The 18479-nt window shown below is 36.8% G+C and overlaps 1 protein-coding gene across 3 annotated transcripts in view; it reads left to right on the top strand.

Moving 5' to 3' along the window:
* Slc4a4 (solute carrier family 4 member 4) overlaps positions 1-18479 on the top strand; it is a 335968-nt gene that overhangs the window by 130005 nt on the left and 187484 nt on the right. For all 3 annotated transcript variants that reach the window (XM_071614333.1, XM_027950854.2, XM_071614332.1), the window contains exons 4-5: positions 5460-5595; positions 16191-16351. In XM_071614333.1, coding sequence (XP_071470434.1) covers positions 5460-5595; positions 16191-16351 — 297 coding nt within the window. The remainder of the gene's footprint in view (positions 1-5459; positions 5596-16190; positions 16352-18479) is intronic.

Consider the following 18479-nt stretch of genomic DNA (forward strand, 5'->3'; position numbering starts at 1 on the left):
TTGGAGCCAGGAGGGAAAAGGGTATGCTCCTATTCTAAATAAGAAAGGTGAAACAAAAACAGAAAGTGAGCAGGTGTGCTCCTCTGTGAGTCACAAGACAGTTTTGTCTGGGGACAGGGTTGGGCACAAAGATAGGGGCTGGCAACTGCGTGGACTCTTCTGCAACTGGGGATGGTAGTGGGGTCTCTTCTGAGCCACCTCTGATTGATGGATAGTGGCTGTCCAGATGAACTCTGAGGCCAAGTCCAGGCTGAGTGGGAGTGAATGTGGTGATGTGTAAGAGATGTCTACTGTAGATGCTGGTGGTGGGGTGGCCGTGGCCAGCTCTCCTGCCTGCCTTCTTGTCTCAGTGGAATTTGGGAGTGCTGGGTCTCCTGCTAACCCCACAGAACACTTTGTCATCCTTCATGTGGACCCTGGTCAGAGATAACCACAATGATGTAGGAACGTGATGATTTGTCCATTTCATAAGTTGTACAATAGGAAGAAGGCAAGCACTATTCAAGGTACCCCGATAAGATGTGAAAAAGAAATGACTGTTTTAATCTCAGTGTTTCTACTTCAAAAACCAAAATGTGTTCTCATCAGAGCACAGAATTCCAAAGAAAATCAAGGTAGATTAGAGGCATGGACTTCACTTTGATTTACTGGTTTTGCTGACCAAAAAAAAAAAAAAAGCAATTGGATTAATTTGACAATTCTTCCCTCCCTGGGAATCTCCCTTTTTTTCTTCAGGTTCTCTTTTACAATGAAGTTAGTTTAGTTATTACTTAGAATCAATGTATTCCTATTCAACATAGTTGACTTTCTGATATACTCCCTACCCAGGTATTAAGTGAGGCTAAAGGGGTTTGTTATTTCCCTTTTTTTCTTTGTTGTCTGTTCCTGGGAAGGTAGACACACCTGTATGTTCTCATCCCTGAAGCCACTTAATTCACTGAAGTGAAACAGGCACCACTCTGGCATTTTTCTTTCCAGTCTTACACATTTTCAATATGCAGTGATTCTCAAGGTCAATATTTGTGAGAATTTTCTTTCTTAAACTACAACTGTAGCTGCTTCATCATTATCATCCCCTTTGGCAGATGGGAAATTTGAAACACAGAGAGATAAATTAGCATGTTTCAGGTCATACAGCTAATTAATAACAGTTAAGATTCAAACCTAGGCAGTCTGGCTTCAGAGTCTATACTCTTCTCTCTGCAATGCTGTCTCTCCTATTTATTTAGTTCATTTCCCTACATAATCAAAGGCTATGGGAAACAGTGAATTCCTGACATAACTCATGATCCATCAATTCTCTGTGTGTCTTTGTGTTGAGTGATGTTAGCAGTCTTTGGGAAGGGTATTTGCGGGTGACAGGGACTCTCCTTCAGGTCGTTATTTGCAATACAATTGCTGTGGCCTCTTCAGAAATCTTAGGGGAGCAATTGAAGAAATTTACTAGAGTCACAAGTTAGTTTATGACACATGATTGTGAAATTTTACTTCCCAAAGGATTATTATACTCCTTGCTCAGGAGATAAGATAACATATAAGAAGTGTCAGAAATGGTACCTGATGGCACCTAATGATATCACCTGGGGTGATGTCACATTCTTTTTCCATTCCATTTCGCTGAAGCCACTTTGAGTTGTTGTCAGGGAGAGTGATTGGTATTTTCCTGTATGGAGGATGCTGGTCCAGAGAGCAGTGCGCTGTGGAGCAGCCCCAGCAGGGATGTGTGCTGTTGGTGCAGGAACTTCTGCTGTTTAACCTGGAAAAAACATTTGTTCCCTGTTAGAGGGGGTGGACAGGCCTATATCCCATCTTTAGGAATGTACAAAAAGTTGATTGTTCAACCCTGGACTTCACCCTAAGCTACTTCTCCCTTAGGGATCTTTGATGTTGAATGCTGATGAAAAGGTAATCGAATTTGTGATTGTCAGTTCCAGGACCACTATAAAGAAATGAAGTGACTAAATGGAGCAGCATGAACATATGTTCCTTAGGATTCCAAATTCCACTGGTCATTTCTTCATTTTCATGCCCTCCCTGATCACCTAAAATACTTATTCCAATTTCTTGATTGGAAAGGCATTGCAAATGTTTTCACGCAAAAGTCTTGGAACTTTAGATCCTTTTTTTCTTCCAAAGATTTTTAGAAATTTCAAAGCCAAGGGGTTACAGAAATAAAATACACTTATTGTAACCAAATCAATATGTATTCAATTACCTTAATGTTCTGAAAACACTTATAGTGAGCAAATATATTCTCTTGGTTTGTATGCTAATTTATTGACTCATTTAGCAAATTAATTAATTGCTTATTGTTTATTTCCCCTACTTGCATGATAATATCAGGGATAATTTTTTTTCATGTTTTATCCTTTATCTTCAGAGCATGAAATAGAGACTATTTAGAGGATAGACTGTGCTCAATACACATTGCTGAGTGAATACATGGATGGATTGTAAAAACTTAGAACTTATAGAAAAGAAAACATTGAAGCTCTAGAAATAATCTATATAACATTTAAAATGTGCTTTAGTTTAAATATACCTGTATAGTTAAATAAACCTGTGATTAAGGCAGTCCTTGCTTTATGCACTAGTGCAAGACTATAAAAAATGATCACGCAAGCCAAAATCAATACAAAGCAATCCTAATAATCCATGGGAAAAGTTACCATTGTTCCTTGACCTTTATAAAAATTTCAAAACATTAAAATCTCTCTTGATGTTGGCTATAATGGTACAGGGAAATGGAAAACAATGTTAAAACTGCTATTTACTTAGTACACAGTAATTTAAGACATTAGAAACATTGAGATTAAAACGGTCATTTCTTTTTTCACATCTTATCAGGGTAGCTTGAATAGTGCTTGCCTTCTTCCTATTATACAAATTATGAAGTGGACCAAACAGGTGTTTTCCTTTTAATGCCTAGACAAATTGTCACGTTCTCTGTAGTTGGGATCAGTGTACAACATTTATTCTTTATGCTTTTTGTGTCAAGCCGTGGTCTCTTGGGTTTCTCTAGTGTGTAGTTTTTTCCAGCATCATTCACTTCTTATAAGACATTGTCATCTTTTTCATCATGGCTCTTTTTTCTTATAGATGTTGATAATTTGCCTTCACAAAGTTCCTTATATTCAGAGTCTCTTAAATGGCGACTGGCAACATTGTCAACATTCCATGGATGGCGATGTCTTCTGCAGCTCTCTCTGTGTTTGTTTCAGATTTCACTTCTTCTAACATCATCAGTTTCTTTGATGGCCAGTTTTCTCTTTTGATGAGCCACATCATGTGTATTTACCACAGAAAGGCAAGAAGGCAACACAACCACACACTTGCTGTCTGTGTGAATTGAGTAACAAGCTTTTAGTGGCCAGTCACTGACGCATTGAAAGAAGAGCCATGGGGCTAGGGTTGAAGTTCAGTGTAAGAGCACTTCCCTAGCATGTGTGAGACTGGGTTTGATTCTCAGCACAAATAAATAAAATAAAGGTCCATCAACAACTAAAAGATATTTTAAAAATATTAAAAAAAAGAAGAGCCATGATTGGTGACTGTTCAGTGCGCACGTTTGTTAATTAGGTAGTGATTTATGGACTGAAGAGCTAGCAGCAAAGGTTTTACTTTATGCAATTACAGTTACTATACTATGTTAACAGAAATTTGAACTGTGTTGTTAAAGGATTAAAATTATTTAACTAAACTGTGCTACCTGAAATACACACATGTTGGAACTGAGCAAAGTGAGGGTTGCCTCAATTTTGGGCTTTGATTTATGGATATGTATTGTGCATTTTTTCTTTACTAGAATAGGGCCACTTTATGCCTATGATTATTTTTTTTTTCATTTGATTTTATAGGGTATACATGTAAAAACCCTGCAATCTTGAATTCATGTTTTATGACTGCATGGTATTTTGCTATATATTTGTACCATGTTTAGTTAACCAATCCTTCTTTCTTTTTTTTCTCAATTATGAACAATACTGCAAAGATCACCACTGTAGCAAAAATCTTTGAAACAGCATTTATTTGAAATGAATGTATTTTTATTGGAAGAATTCCTGGCTTATAAGATATACTTTTAATAATTTTTTTTAGTTATAGATGGACACAATACCTTTATTTTATTTATTTATTTTTATGTGCAGCTAGTGCCTCACATGTGCTAGGCAAGTGCTCTGCCAATAAGCCACAATCCCAGCCACCAGGATATACTTTTAAAACATTTCCACATCCTTCCAAATTTCCCTTTAGAGATTTTTTTCCCATTTAGATTCCTACTAACAACCAACACAATTTCACAATTTCTAAACATTGGGCATTGTCATTCTTTTCCATTGTTATATTTCAACAGATGAAACATATATACTTTAATAATTAGTTTTGATTACTAATTAGGTTGAATATTTTTCATGGATTTATTTTGCAGTAAATAAATTTTGACCTTTCGAATTTTATTTTGTCCTGTATTTATGTATTTTCAGATGGTGGGCATTTTCATGTTTTATTAGGTTGTTTGTATTGAAATCTAAATATAAATCTACTGATTTATATATTATATTCATGTGTGTGATATACATTAATTGCATCCGTATGTATATGTCATTGGATTATTATTATAAAAGTATACATGGGCCTTAGTTTTTAATGTGACCATCAATTTCCAAATGCTTTCATCCCTCTCTTTTTTAAAAAAGAGAAAATAACCTACAACCTGGGGGAAATTCTAGTTAAATTTTCATTACATGATTTCCAGGAGATGGGGTCAAAAGGAGCTAGTAGGGCATTCAATTATCTGCTTAAGTGTGTTGGAAAACTTTTTCCCTCTCAGGTGTACAATATTTTACTTGGACTTGTTTTTCAAGTGCATTGAAGTGTGACTAAATATTTTTGGGTACTGCCATTATGTAAAAAAGAGACCTCATCTTGTTAAATATTCCTTTACCAACTTTGCAGTTAGTCAGTTATGGTCAGCGCATAGCCTGGAAGGGCATGGGCTCAGACATTGGACAGAGGGAGGGTGGGTGGAAGGTGTGGGCCTAAGGAAAACCCAGGATTGGGGTGCTCTGTTGCCCCTCCCACTGCTACATGAAAAAGTGATTGGTTCAAGATGATTTCCGTCTTATAATTTTGGATGGGTCATAAGTGAGGAAGGAGGAGAAGTCATGTGGTTGGGCCTCAGCACATCTGAGGGCGCAAGGTTCTTGGTTACAAACTACACAGACCTGGAGCGCAGTTCTTTTGGAAAACTGAGATACAGTTTGGACCAAAAGAAGAGAGACCAACTTTGAGTGCTTTTTGGCTTTAGGTTGGGGATAAGGGAGAGTCAGCAAGAAAGATGTCTACTGAAAATGTGGAAGGGAAGCCCAATAACCCTGGGGAGAGAGGAAGATCTCGGAGCTACACTTTCCTCCGGGTTGTCCAGCCAGTGTTTAACCACAGTATTTTCACTTCTGCAGTCTCTCCTGCCGCAGAACGCATCCGGTTCATCTTGGGAGAGGAGGATGACAGCCCAGCGCCTCCCCAGCTCTTCACCGAACTGGATGAGCTGCTGGCCGTGGATGGACAGGAGATGGAGTGGAAGGAGACAGCCAGGTGAGGCATGGCTGATCATATGCTGTACTAACTCAGGGAAACGAGTGTGGGGCATGATAGGTGAGCCTTCCTCTCACTTCCACACCCTGAATGGGCAATGAGGGTGGTGTTGCTGCTGCATTAAGACCCCTATTTCTTCTTTTTTTCTATATTGACATGGATGCAGGGCACCCTTCCTTTCACTGTTGAATCATAGTTTCATTGCCCTGTGCTGTTGTAAGTTTGACTTTTATAATGAATGAGAAGTTGATCTCAATTTGTATTTCTACTTTATGGTAAAGTATTTTATAGAGATAATAAACTCAGGCACCCAAAGATGATAGCCAACAGATATGCAAATAACTCCAATTTATCTTGTGAGACCTTGTTTTATTCTCACTCCATGATAAGAGAAGCATTGTGAAGACTGTGATAGGAATTTGCAGAGTAGGATTTCAAGTAAAAACCTGTCATCTTCTAAATATCCAGCTAAAAGCAAGTAGAAGATTCACTTCAATTTGGAGTTTAAAGACCTCAATTTACTTTTATGCTCTGTTTCCTGTTAGCTGAATGGTATTTAATTTCTTTGGTTTTATGCCAGATTCAGTGGTTTATGCCTATAATCCCAGTGATTCAGGAGGCTGAGGTAGGAGGAGTGCAAGTTTGAGGCCAACCTCAGAAGCTTATTAAGACTCTGCCTCAAAATAAAAAATAAAAGAACTGCATATATAACTCAAAAGAAAAAAAAAGAACTCTGGCTTCATTATCAATAAAGAGTAGATAAAGTTCATTGGATTAGACAGAGCAATGAAGGGAAGGGAGGGGGTGTGAGAATAGAAAAGTAGAATGAATCGGACATAACTTTCCTATGTTCAGTTATGAATGCACAACCAGTGTAACTTCACATCCCGTTCAACCACAAGAATGGGATCCTAACTAGAATAAGTTGAACTCCATATATGTGTAATATGTCAAAATACACTCGACTGTCATGTATATGTTAAAAGAACAATAAAAAGTGTAGATAATCATACCTATTATGTATGATATGTATTTATGTTATATAAAATGTGTCATATTGGGACTGGGGTTGAGGTTCAGTGTTAGAGTGCCTGCCTTGCACATGTGAGGCACTGGGTTTGATCCTCAACACCACATAAAAATAAATAAATACATTTTAAAAATGTGTAACATATTATGTATAATTATATCATATTTTTATCTACACACACACACACACACACACATATATATATATATATATATAGATAGATAGATAGATAGATATGGAAATGCTTTCTACATTATTAACCACTATAACAGGTAGATAAGCTTTCATGAGTTTCATGATTTCTGAGCTTTCCTTTACAAATAAATTCAGTTACATATCCCAGAGTAAATCTTCTTTTGTGACATGAATAATTATGTGATATAAAGACTTTGATATAATGTAGTTATTGGTCTCTCATTGTTTTGTAATATAGAGATACCAATTTGTTTCAGTTTTCTAAATAAAATAATGTTAAGCTATGTTTTTTATAGACAATAATTTATTCATATCAATTCAATTCACCCAGTGCTTTTTTGAGTAAGTAGTATATACCCAAGCACTATTTTATGTTCTGGGAGTGCAGTAGGGGAGCAGAAGAAACACATACAGTGACCTCTGTACTTTATTGAAAAGTTTGAAGCAAGTTCAAAATGCTGTGTTACAATCTGAGGAATACCAATCAGTATCCTGGTTTTTAGTTTAAGAGAAATAAAGCTAAAAAAGGCAAAGGTCTCCTGTGGTAATTGATGGAAATGGGACCTTCATCTGCTCTTCTATTCTAGATAGGCTATTCCAGAGTCAGAAAGAAGTTAATATTTTCATCATTATGATCAGTCAGAACAGATGAACTATAGAGAGCAAGCTCAATAGTCCCCCTTTTTCGACATCAGGGCTCTTTTAAGAGTTACAGGAAGGACTATTTTCTGAGGCATATCTTGAAAGTTTCACATATTATACCATTTACGATGAAGTCTTTGTCAATTTGATTGGGTTTTTATAGGTTAGGTACTCAGACTATGCTTTACAGATTTATGAATTTATTCTTATTTCCACAAATTTAAGTATTGCTGAATGTCTTCAGCCATTTGGTATTTTTAATACTGGAGAGGTTTTGTAAATTGATTCATTTGATAATGATTGAGAGGCTTTTATTATTCACCAAGAATTTTGAGGTAGCTTGGACTTACAGACATACCTGCTTTTAAAAAGTTTAGTAGAACCTGTGAAGACTTTCTTGCTTTCCATAACTTAAACCATGGTCAGCAAAGAAAAAAGACATTAGGTTATTCCTTACCCTCACACAGTAGCATTAAGACAAGGGATCCGTTTTTCAAATATTTTATTTCCACTTAATGGGTAATTCTCCTTCTAATTGATATCTAGAGGGAGTGTGCTTGTTTAAACTCGTCTGTTTAATACTGAATTAATTTTTCTCTTTTACTTACAAAGCTTTGTTAGCACATCTGTATTTTACTCTAATGCTGTCAAAGATTTTTCCTTTTTGCTCTTTGGGACCTCTTGTGACACAGAAATTGTCTCTTATTTGCCTTTTTAAGAACCAATAACTTGTATACTAAAAATCTTTAAAATATAATTTTAGTCCTTAAAGTATCCTCCGAAAAGAAGGCTTCAAAGCAAAAACTTTTACTAGTGTCTCCATTTTATTCTCTTTTCTTTCTTTCTGTTAGGAAAGTATGGAGTGAAACTTGTATTAGTGCAACCTCAATTATGTGTTGTTAGGTCTTGGTCTAGCCTTGGCTTTGCTGTTCTCTGATTGTTTAATTTTGAACATATCACGGGGTCTTCCTGAGTTTGTGTTTTCTGTTCTATCAAAGGATCATAATATTAGGTTGTAGCCTCTCTAACATAAGCATATTTTATTGCTCTAAAATTTTATTCAGATGTGTGTATTGTTGTAGTTAGCTGTGGCTGGTTTGATTCTTATTTTTATCTTGAAATTTTGTAGTTATCATAGAGTGCAGGGATTGTTATCTGTTTTTTATTTCAGTCAAAAGTAGACTGTGCTTTATTTGACAATTATCCTTAGTCCCCAAAGGGTGGAGAGGTTGCAGTTCATTGTATAGGTAACCCAGTGTTGAATGAGATGGGCTTAATATTTCCCTTTAAGATCATTACAGATTAAAATGATCTTGAATTATTTACTACCATCTTTAAAGACTTTTTTTAAGCATCTTTGCCATCTTAGTGATGTAATCAGTTTCTCAGAGACTGTATTGGAGGTAGGAAGAGCATTGGGAGTATACTGTGTGTCAGGGAGAAGTTGTCTAGGAATAAAAAGCGCTCAGACTCATTAATAGCCCACACTTTATAACTTCTCATATGTAGTATTTGCCACAATTACTATTAATTAATTTTTATCACTAATTTGTGTTTTTATTATTTTCATCTGTTTTCCCTCATGACACTAAAGCTGGGGACTACTATGGCTGTTCACTATGGTGTTCCCAGTGCCTTGCTGTTCTTGATTCATACTGGGTGATAAATATTTGTTGAATATGTGATTAGTTCATAACTGTTTGCCTTAGAAATAACCACTTTGAATATAATGGTTTTTTAGACATATTAGTTGGCCAAAGTTGGAATTCTATTATAATTTGATGACGCTTGTGGAACAACAGCCCCAAGGTACCTAGCATATCACTGATAAAGCTCAGAAGAGGACCTTTGTTTAAAGTTTTAAACTACTTCATCAATGTGTGAATAGCACCTGCATTTTTATCTCTAAGCTAGACTTCTTTCTTTACTTAATTGGAATTAAATATAATTGGAACTATTGGGAGTCTCAAAATCCATGTTTCCAGATCTGCGGCTCCTACAGATTTCCCCATGTCAGTAAATAATTTACTCTTCTAGTTGTGTCAGCCAGAATGTTGGTCTTTTTTGATGCCTGTCTTTCCCTATACCTGCTATTTGATCAACTGGCAAATTCTGTTTCTGCCTTAAAGGTACTCAGATATTCAGATGTCTTACCACATTTCACCTTTAGTACTCCCATGACCCTGGCTCAGGCTACCATCTTGCACCTAGATTACTGTGAGTGGCTCCACCTAGTTGGTCTCTCTGCACCAGCCCTTACTTCCCTCATGAGCTGTCCACCCTGGTATCTTTGACCTTATCTCCTGTTTTCTTTCTCCTTGTTCAGTCTGCTTGATCCCCACTGGCCTGTCAGGCTGTACTCTGTCAAGGACTTTGCCCTTGCTGTCCCCTCTTCCTGCCATGTACCACCACAGTTACCTGCAGAATTCATTTCCCCTCCTTCAGGTCTTCATTCAAATGTTATCTTCTCAGGGCTGCCCTATCTATAGTTGAAACTTTCACTCAACACTTCCTAGCACTTGCTCATCATTACTTTAGTTTTTACCACTTATCACCATTTGGCGTATTATATATCTTGTTATTGTCCTTTCCCAATAGAACTAAAGTTCTGTGAGGGCAGTTGTTTTGTTTATCACTCTATTCCTAGTGCTAGGTACTACCTGGCACACACTTATGCCAAGAAATATAGGTTAATAGAACGAATGAAAAGAGAAATAGAACCTTGATCCTTAGTTTGCTGCTCCATCTAAATTCTCTGAAGGTTTGGAAATGATTATGCTTCCAGAAATGTTCAGATTTTAAGCAGTCTTTACTTCAGAATGTTTTTTTGTGGTAATTTGACTTCTATTTGTGATGTCCATTTCCCAGACATGATAATTTCTTTTCCTCTATTAAAAGTTCTCCAACCTACCAGACTAATAAAAAGCTATTGCTTAGAAGGAATTCATTTTATATATGAAGATGTGACATGAATCTTTTTCTGATTTTAAGTTTGAGAATTCTTTCCTGCAAAAACCTCAGTTGATAGACATGTTTTGCGGGGAGAGGGCTGGGGTTTGAATTTCAGGCTTCATGAATGCTAAGAAGGTGCCCTACCACTGGGCTACACTCACAGGTGGTAGAATGTTGTATTCCAAGGAGAGCTAACCTTTCATACTTCTCCAGCTTAATGCAGTTTTTACGGAGTCTATACTCCACAGAACACAATTCCCCCCTACTTTTCCTTTTAAGGTTCTATACTTTTCAGTTGGTACTGATTTGATTTGACTGAGAATATTCTACATGGAGCCTCAGCATTACTGTGGTTTGAATCCTACTTCAGGAATTTCAGGTTGGCCCTGTGCCTCAAACAATAAGGAGATTGTTTCCAGTATTAGGGGAGATGCCCTATTTAAGTCTTATAAGGTGCAGTAGTCATATAGTACTATGAACCAGAGAAGTTTTTACTTATATGGAGTTTAAAGTAACAGTCAATTCTATCTGCCACCCATCTTTTCACATCCTGTCTCTGTTCTTCTTTTTCCTGTAAGTTAGAACTTTGAATTTTCAGTGACTCTTCCAAAACAGAGCCCAAGTTGAACACTGCACAAAGGATAGACTTATCAGACCCCACCAATGCATCTTATCAATGGAATGGCAAGGAATGTGACTCTTTTAAAAGGGTACTTCTGAATGTTTGCTCATTAGAAAAATGACATTCAGTGAGATAGCAGTGATTAAAATTGAATCATTTGGAAGTGGTACAGAAGTCTTGCTTCTTGTTAAGAACCTAGGTATCAGCTAGTGGGTTCATGAAGCAAGTGGGTAAAAAGAATAATTTGTGGCCCAGATTTGGTGATGGCCCAACAACTGGAGGAAGGGACTCCCCTCCCTGTCCCCCCAACTCTTTATTTCTTTGAGCTAGGAATATATCTGCAAATGTGATTATTGTTTTTTGGCTTTGCTTCAGTAAATTTTCAGATGGACAGTGCTGGACTTCACTACTGTTAAGTGAATATGTGTTAAAGATCATTTATCCAGCATAACTCGAACAGTACTGCCAAACCTGGGTAAAAAGAAAAGCCATCACAGTTTCAACAAATAGGAGCCAACAAAGGGAAAGGGTGTTGATGTTTCATGTCCAGTGGGACAGCACAAGGGAACACCTATTTGTGTTTCTGCTGATTGACCTGACTCACCTCTGGGGAACCTAATTTAAGGTCATGGCCATGACACATCAGAAGGTACACTGACCCTGTGGGTTTTGACATGGATCACTTTCTTTCCAATCTACACTTTCTCTCTTTTTCTGTGCTGAATTACTCTGGGAAATTCCATTTGAGACCATTTTTTTTTTCTGTAAGAAAAAGGCTTGAGAATTCTAATCATCTATGTAATTATATGTAGTTACATCTAGATAATTATATGCAATAATTTTTACAGTCCATCTAGAAACTTAAGAATTCTCCTTAAAATCATAATTTATCCCAGGTATGTACTAGCATTGACTTCTTTTATATGTAATGAGGCATTTATTAATTAGCAAGAAATTTAGTATCATTTCAATAGTTTTATGTAGTTGGATTATATTCTAGTGCAAAGGTCGTGTCTATTTTCCACTGTAAAACTGGAAGGTTTTTAAGTTAGAGGTCTTGTCTTTTCTTAATTATATTTAATCATATGATTGGAAAGTTGCAAAATCCAGTGATTCCCAGTGGACCTTCTGTTTCTTCAACAAACGAGTGAAATGCTGTTTGGTTGGCAGTCACTCAAAGTGTGGTAAACTGCAAAGTACTTTATCATTATTCTTCTAAGACCTTGGAATAAATAAACTTCACCTAATAAACTCCCCTCCAAGGGTACAACGGTTTTGTAATTGCAAGCATTTAAAAAGCCAACTTTTGAAATTAATTTTCCTGTAATATGTCAAGTACTGAAACAAGAGGAAAAGTCAGAAACTTATTCCAAATATATGGTTACTCATAGTCATTATGAAGGGTACATAGTGGCTTTTAGTACACTCAACAATAAAAACGTCTGTTTTTTTTAAAAAACATAATTGCATGGTTATAAAGCACCTTTACAGATTCATTGGCACTCAGGCTGAACTTTGGTCTTTTGCCTTAGCCTTCTTTTTAATGGTTTCTGATTTGAATTGAGTAGTGTTCAGTTTTTTTTTTTTCCCACAAGTTTGTCCTTGGTATGTGAGGTAGATAGATATAGTGCGTGCAGTTTCCAGAATGAAACTATCTGCAAACAATCTGTTTATATGGGCACACCATTCTTTTATGCTTAAATGAATATGTTGAAAGTATAATTGTTCCTTGAACAATTGAAATAGTACATTCTGAAGGAATTTCATAGGCCTTATCCCAGGGTTCCGTTATGCTGTTAGCTGTGCTATAATATGACATCATCATAGCTCTCAATATTTACTGAAGGCGAAGTGAAGTAGTTGCTGAGCTGAGATAATATTTATCCCTTAGGAATGTAGATTTTAAGCAAAGGCTAGTTTTAAGACTTTATGTTTCCATTCCTTTATGGTTAAATCTTGACCTAAAGGGCTAGTATAATCCAGGAGGGTGAGTAATGCTATTTTGTAATTCCAACTTAGTTGGGATTTATGATTTCTAATTTTTAAAATGTACTTTTAAAATGTCTTCAAATTCATATTTTAAGTCCAATCAGGTTCCTTACACTGTTAACTATGGAGAGGAATGCATAAGAGGCAGGCCACAAAGGAATCCAGTGATTTTGCTTCTCTTTTTTTAACAAAAATTTTATTAAATTTATTTTGTTTGGGCAGCTGAGGATTGGCTTAGCCTTTTTGGGGCTGCAGTAATACAATATCATAGATTGGGTAGCTTATAGATAACAGAAATGTATTTCTCACAGTTTTGAAGGCTGGGAAGTCCAAGATCAAGGCCACAGCAGCAGTAGTGTCTGATGGGTGATGCTTTCTCATGTAAAGTGCCTTTTAGCTGTATCCTCACATAGTAGAAGAGGCTATCTGTCTACTTGGGACTCTCTCTATAAGGGCACTAATCCAAATCACAAGGATTCCACCCTCCTGATCAAAGTACTTCCAAAGGCTTACCTCCTAATACTATCACCTTGGGGGTAAGATTTCAACATATGAATGTCAGGGAACATAAACATTCATACCATAGCAAGGGTAATGGCAGAAAAGAACCACTGTCAAATACTGGACATCAGTGATGCATAGTTTTCTTTTAAGGAACAGGTTTAGCAGTATAGGTTGATGGAAATTAATAGAAAGGTTTAGCAGTATAGGTTGATGGAAATTAATAGAAAGGAGACACTCATTTAGTAAGGATATTAGGGTAATGAGGACATATAAGATATTTTATTTTAAATAATTTCTAGTTGATTCTTGTCATTCATCTTGGGCTTGAATCTACCACCAAAGAATCTACCTGTCATTTAATAAGAATATACTTAGAAATAGAAAATGAGGAATCACTACACTCTCTATAAATTATATAACTCTGTGTAACCCTGACTTGATTTCATATACCATGAAATCTTCTGTCTACTGGAGTCTGAACTTGGGCAATAAATTATAACCTCAGATGTAAATACAGTTCCCACAACCATTACCAAAAAACATGGTTAAAGAATTTATGAACAAGTTGGAAAAAGTGTTATACCTAAAGTTAACCAATGTATCATATTACATAAAATGATTATTCTTGAAATAACCCTGATTACCTAATTACCTCTTATTGTTTTGGTTACACCCATAGAATTCTATAAGTGTGTGATGTAAAACTGTCATTTTTTTCTTCTCCTAGCCCCTTCTATTTCTCTGGCTCTCATTCAAACCAAAATGAAGAAGTGCTAATTCAATCACAGGTGTGCATATACACACACCCACATGCATGCAAGAGTATTAGGACTCATTGATTCTTTACTGGAGTGTGAGTCAACCACTCTTGTAGAAATAAACTAGGTTTCGTTCTGAATTTCAGAGCCTCTTTGGCGTTGTTGTTGACCTTTTAAATCTTGGGGAAAACATTTAAAAATCTCCACTGCTTACCTTTTTTGGGGTGTGGGATAAAAGGGGAAAAAGCAGGGGTCTTAGAATTGAGTGAGATTGGGATGGGGTTACCACTGACACAGGAATTGCCTGGCTCTTTGGGGCTTCATGACAAGAGCATGGAGGGAGAGTCTTTGAATATGGCAGAATACGTCTGAATCATATTTGTGTTGGTCTTGATTAAATTCTAAATATTATCTGGCTTTGTGGTTGATCACTTGATCTATTTTCACTCGGTTTCTCCTGATGTGTGTTTCCCTTTCCTTTGGGGTTGGTAAGAGTTCTATAAATAATACTTTATATAGAGTTTCCTCTGATCTCTGCCCTTTGTTCTCATCTTTGGTGAGTTAGGTGAGTGTTTAGCTTTTTCTAGGAAAACATTTTTTCAATCATTAAACCTTTGGGTGAAAAATGTAGAAAAAACAATTTTTAACTCCCTCTTTCTTTTATCCAGTATCTTTCAGAATGTTTGAATAAAACAAAGCAGTGCGTTCTTTTGGATGGTGATGTATAGCAATCAAAGATGCTTTTCTGTTTCCTTTAACAGTGTAGGACAGTCCATGTGTAATGTATGGGATATAAAAACTACCAAATGTGCTTTGCTCTACCTGAACTTTTTTGTTTCTGAATATTGCCGTATTATCAAAATGTCTAAGAGTCTTAGAAAGCAGCAGCTATGGCTGTTTGTTCCATTGCTAAGGTTTATAGAAGATCTGTTATTATCAGAGTAGATCTGTTTTTCACTGAGCTTGTGTATTTTTAAACACACATGGAACCAGACTTGCAGGCTTCTGTTAGAATCTCAATGAGAGGGAGCATTTGTTAGCTGAGAAATAAACAAAGACACAGCAAACATGATGACCCTCCGTTAAGCATCAACAAAGGGAAACTTTATGTTCATTTCACCACTTGACACATCAGGGTTTCCAACTGTTTGAGATAAATATTGGTTCATCACTAATATTTTACCTTATATGAACCTGCCTTGTGAAGTCTCAATAAGATCCTCATGGTGGTGGCTATTTTTATACATTGTAGGTTCTATCCACATGGAGAATTTTGAGATGCATATTTTTCTACCTTATTTAAAAAGTTTAGTTAAAGAATCATTCTTGGGGGGCTGGGGATGTGGCTCAAGCGGTAGCACGCTCGCCTGTCATGCGTGCGGCCCGGGTTCGATCCTCAGCACCACATACAAACAAAGATGTTGTGTCTGCCGAGAACTAAAAAAAAAAAAAAAAAATTAAAATTTTCTCTCTCTCTTAAAAAAAATTGTTTAAAAAAAGAAGAATCATTCTTGGGGGCTGTGGTTGTGGCTCAGTGCTAGAGCACTTGCCTAGCATGTGTGAGGTACTGGGTTCAATCCTTACCACCATACAAAAATAAAAAAATAAAAAAAATCATTCTTGGTGTTTTCATGGTTACATGTGGACAGGTATAAAAACAAAGATGTTTTGTCTCTTTTTGGTTACTTTTATTCTCTATAACTGTAGGGTGAGGAGTGGTCTATGACTCTGGGTGTATTCCAGAAGGTAATGCAATAAATGATAGAGTAAGCTATTAAAACTTTACAAAATGAGACATAAAAAAGAAAGTTCTGGTAAGAGTGGAAATGGAGGGGTTGACATTGCTATTTCTAGAGGAAGTTGGAGCAATTTTAATTATTATTCACTATTTTCATCTTCCTAGGTGGATTAAGTTTGAAGAAAAAGTGGAACAAGGTGGGGAGAGGTGGAGTAAGCCCCATGTGGCCACGTTGTCCCTACACAGCTTATTTGAGCTTAGGACATGTATGGAGAAAGGATCGATCATGCTTGACCGGGAGGCTTCTTCTCTCCCACAGTTGGTGGGTAAGTATACTGTTTTAGATTCCTATTACTATTTTACCTTCACAAGTCATGAGTCTCCATTAATGCAGAGGCCTACTAGTGGAAGTAGAGTTGAATAGTATATGACAATCTTTTCTTTTTCACATTGTGAAATTAGTGTGGTTTATTGTAGAAAAGTTGAAAGTCAGAAAAGAAAAATGTAGCTGGGCACAGTGGCGCACACCTGTAATCCCAGTGGCTTGAGAGGCTGAGGCAGGAGGATCTTGAGTTCAAAGCCAGCCTCAGCAAAGTGAGGTGCTAAGCAACTCAGTGAGACCCCATCACTAAATAAAATACAAAATAGGGCTGGAGATGTGGCTCAGTGGTCAAGTGCCCCTGAGTTCAATCCCAGGTACACGCCCCCCCCCCCAAAAAAAAAAAAAATGTCTTCTGTAATATGTTTGTAGTCAAAACCATTGTTAACATTTGGAAATATTTTCTTCCAGTTTTATTTTGCAATCTTCTCTTTCATGCTTTTCATTTTTTACATTATTTTTCCTTATGTTTAGGATTGTGCTGTTTATTTACAGATTTGTATTAATTTAATTCACTTATTGGCACAAGATTAATATTTTTAATAGACCCTATCACTCACCCATCTTTGGTCTTATCAGACCAGAAGTCTGCACACTAGATTTCTAAAACTCTTTGACCTACACATTGCATCGAGCTTCTGTGAACTTCAGTTTCAGCATCTTCAAAATGCAGCTTAAATCTTCTATAAGAAGGGAAATAGTCTGGGTCCTGCATTGGATGTCAAGCTTTTTAGCTGTGTATAGAGAAAGCTTATGAAGGGCAGGGAGCAGGTAGGACCTTTTGGGTTAAGTGACTGAGTAAGGTCACATTGTTGCTGAGTATTATTTGTATCACCAAGAACTTGTGAAATATTTCTGCCTGAAATTCTACCATTTAAATATTCATTCCATCGAGCCCAGGGTTTGTCCTCTATAAACATGTGCACACTCTCTGGAAGATATCATGTGTCAATCCCATGAGATATAGAATGACATCACAGGAAAGAATGATGGATTTAAAATTGGGCGGGGCGGGGGGGGGGGGCTTTAATTAAAGTTTACCTCCGCTGGCATGGATGACCAAGGATAAAGCAAGTAAATTAACTCTTGTGCAGTCTTACTAATCTATAAAAGCAGGATGAAGGGGGACCTTTCAGAGTTGGTATGAAAATAAAATGAGATCATTAGGTGTATTTGTTACAATTTATTTATCCAGATCTTTTTACATGTCACCTGGCAGAGGGCTGAGTGAAGACTGAGTCAGGTTAAATAGATGCTCAGGGACTTCATGAGCAGGAGAAAAGATTCCAAATGGTGTGGTGGACAGAGCTGGAAATAGTTGAAGAGTTTCTTGACTATGCCTGGAGCTGATCAACAGGAGATGAAAGTCAAAGTGGAATTACACATGGGAGCTTTTCTTTAAAGATGTCTTTGGGGTCTTCAGCACCAGAAAGAGCTTAAGGAGCTTCTGGTCTTCAGCAGCTAATTGACCCCTTTACATGTAGTAGAAGACAGATTCCACATTAAATTGGAACCTCTTTAGCCAATGGCCACAGAGAGAACTTCTGATATTTACTGCATTTGAGAAAGGTTAATCGAAGCATTTTATGTTCTTGCATTAATTTTCCATTACCTTTTATTATCAGCTGTGAACCTTTTCCCTAACCTCCATGCATTTACTTTAAAAATTGTCATTACATGTTAAAATTAGACACCACTGGGTCATTTTGAGGTATCATCCTTCACTAATATGTTTGCTCCACAGTCCCTGGGGCAAGTAGGCAGAGAGCCAGCACTGTCATTCTGGAGCTAATAATACAGACATACAGTTCAGAGGCAAATCACACGTCATGAGCAAAACAAAGGGAGAAACGGGGAGAGGCTGGTTTTGCAGGCATGGGAAGAAAGGTTGCTTGAAAAAGTGTAACTGGCTAACAACAAAGACTTACAGATCCTTGGAGAGAATCAAAACCTTCTGGAGGGTAAAACATGAAGAATAAAAGGTCCTATTTTATCTAGTTTTAAATGACAGAAGATGGAACAGTAATTTGAAGAGTTACAGTCATTTAGTTAAGAAAAAAAAATCCTTTCTAGCA

Source organism: Marmota flaviventris, chromosome 7 (genome assembly GCF_047511675.1).
Source record: "Marmota flaviventris isolate mMarFla1 chromosome 7, mMarFla1.hap1, whole genome shotgun sequence".
Classification (NCBI taxonomy): Eukaryota; Metazoa; Chordata; class Mammalia; order Rodentia; family Sciuridae; genus Marmota; species Marmota flaviventris.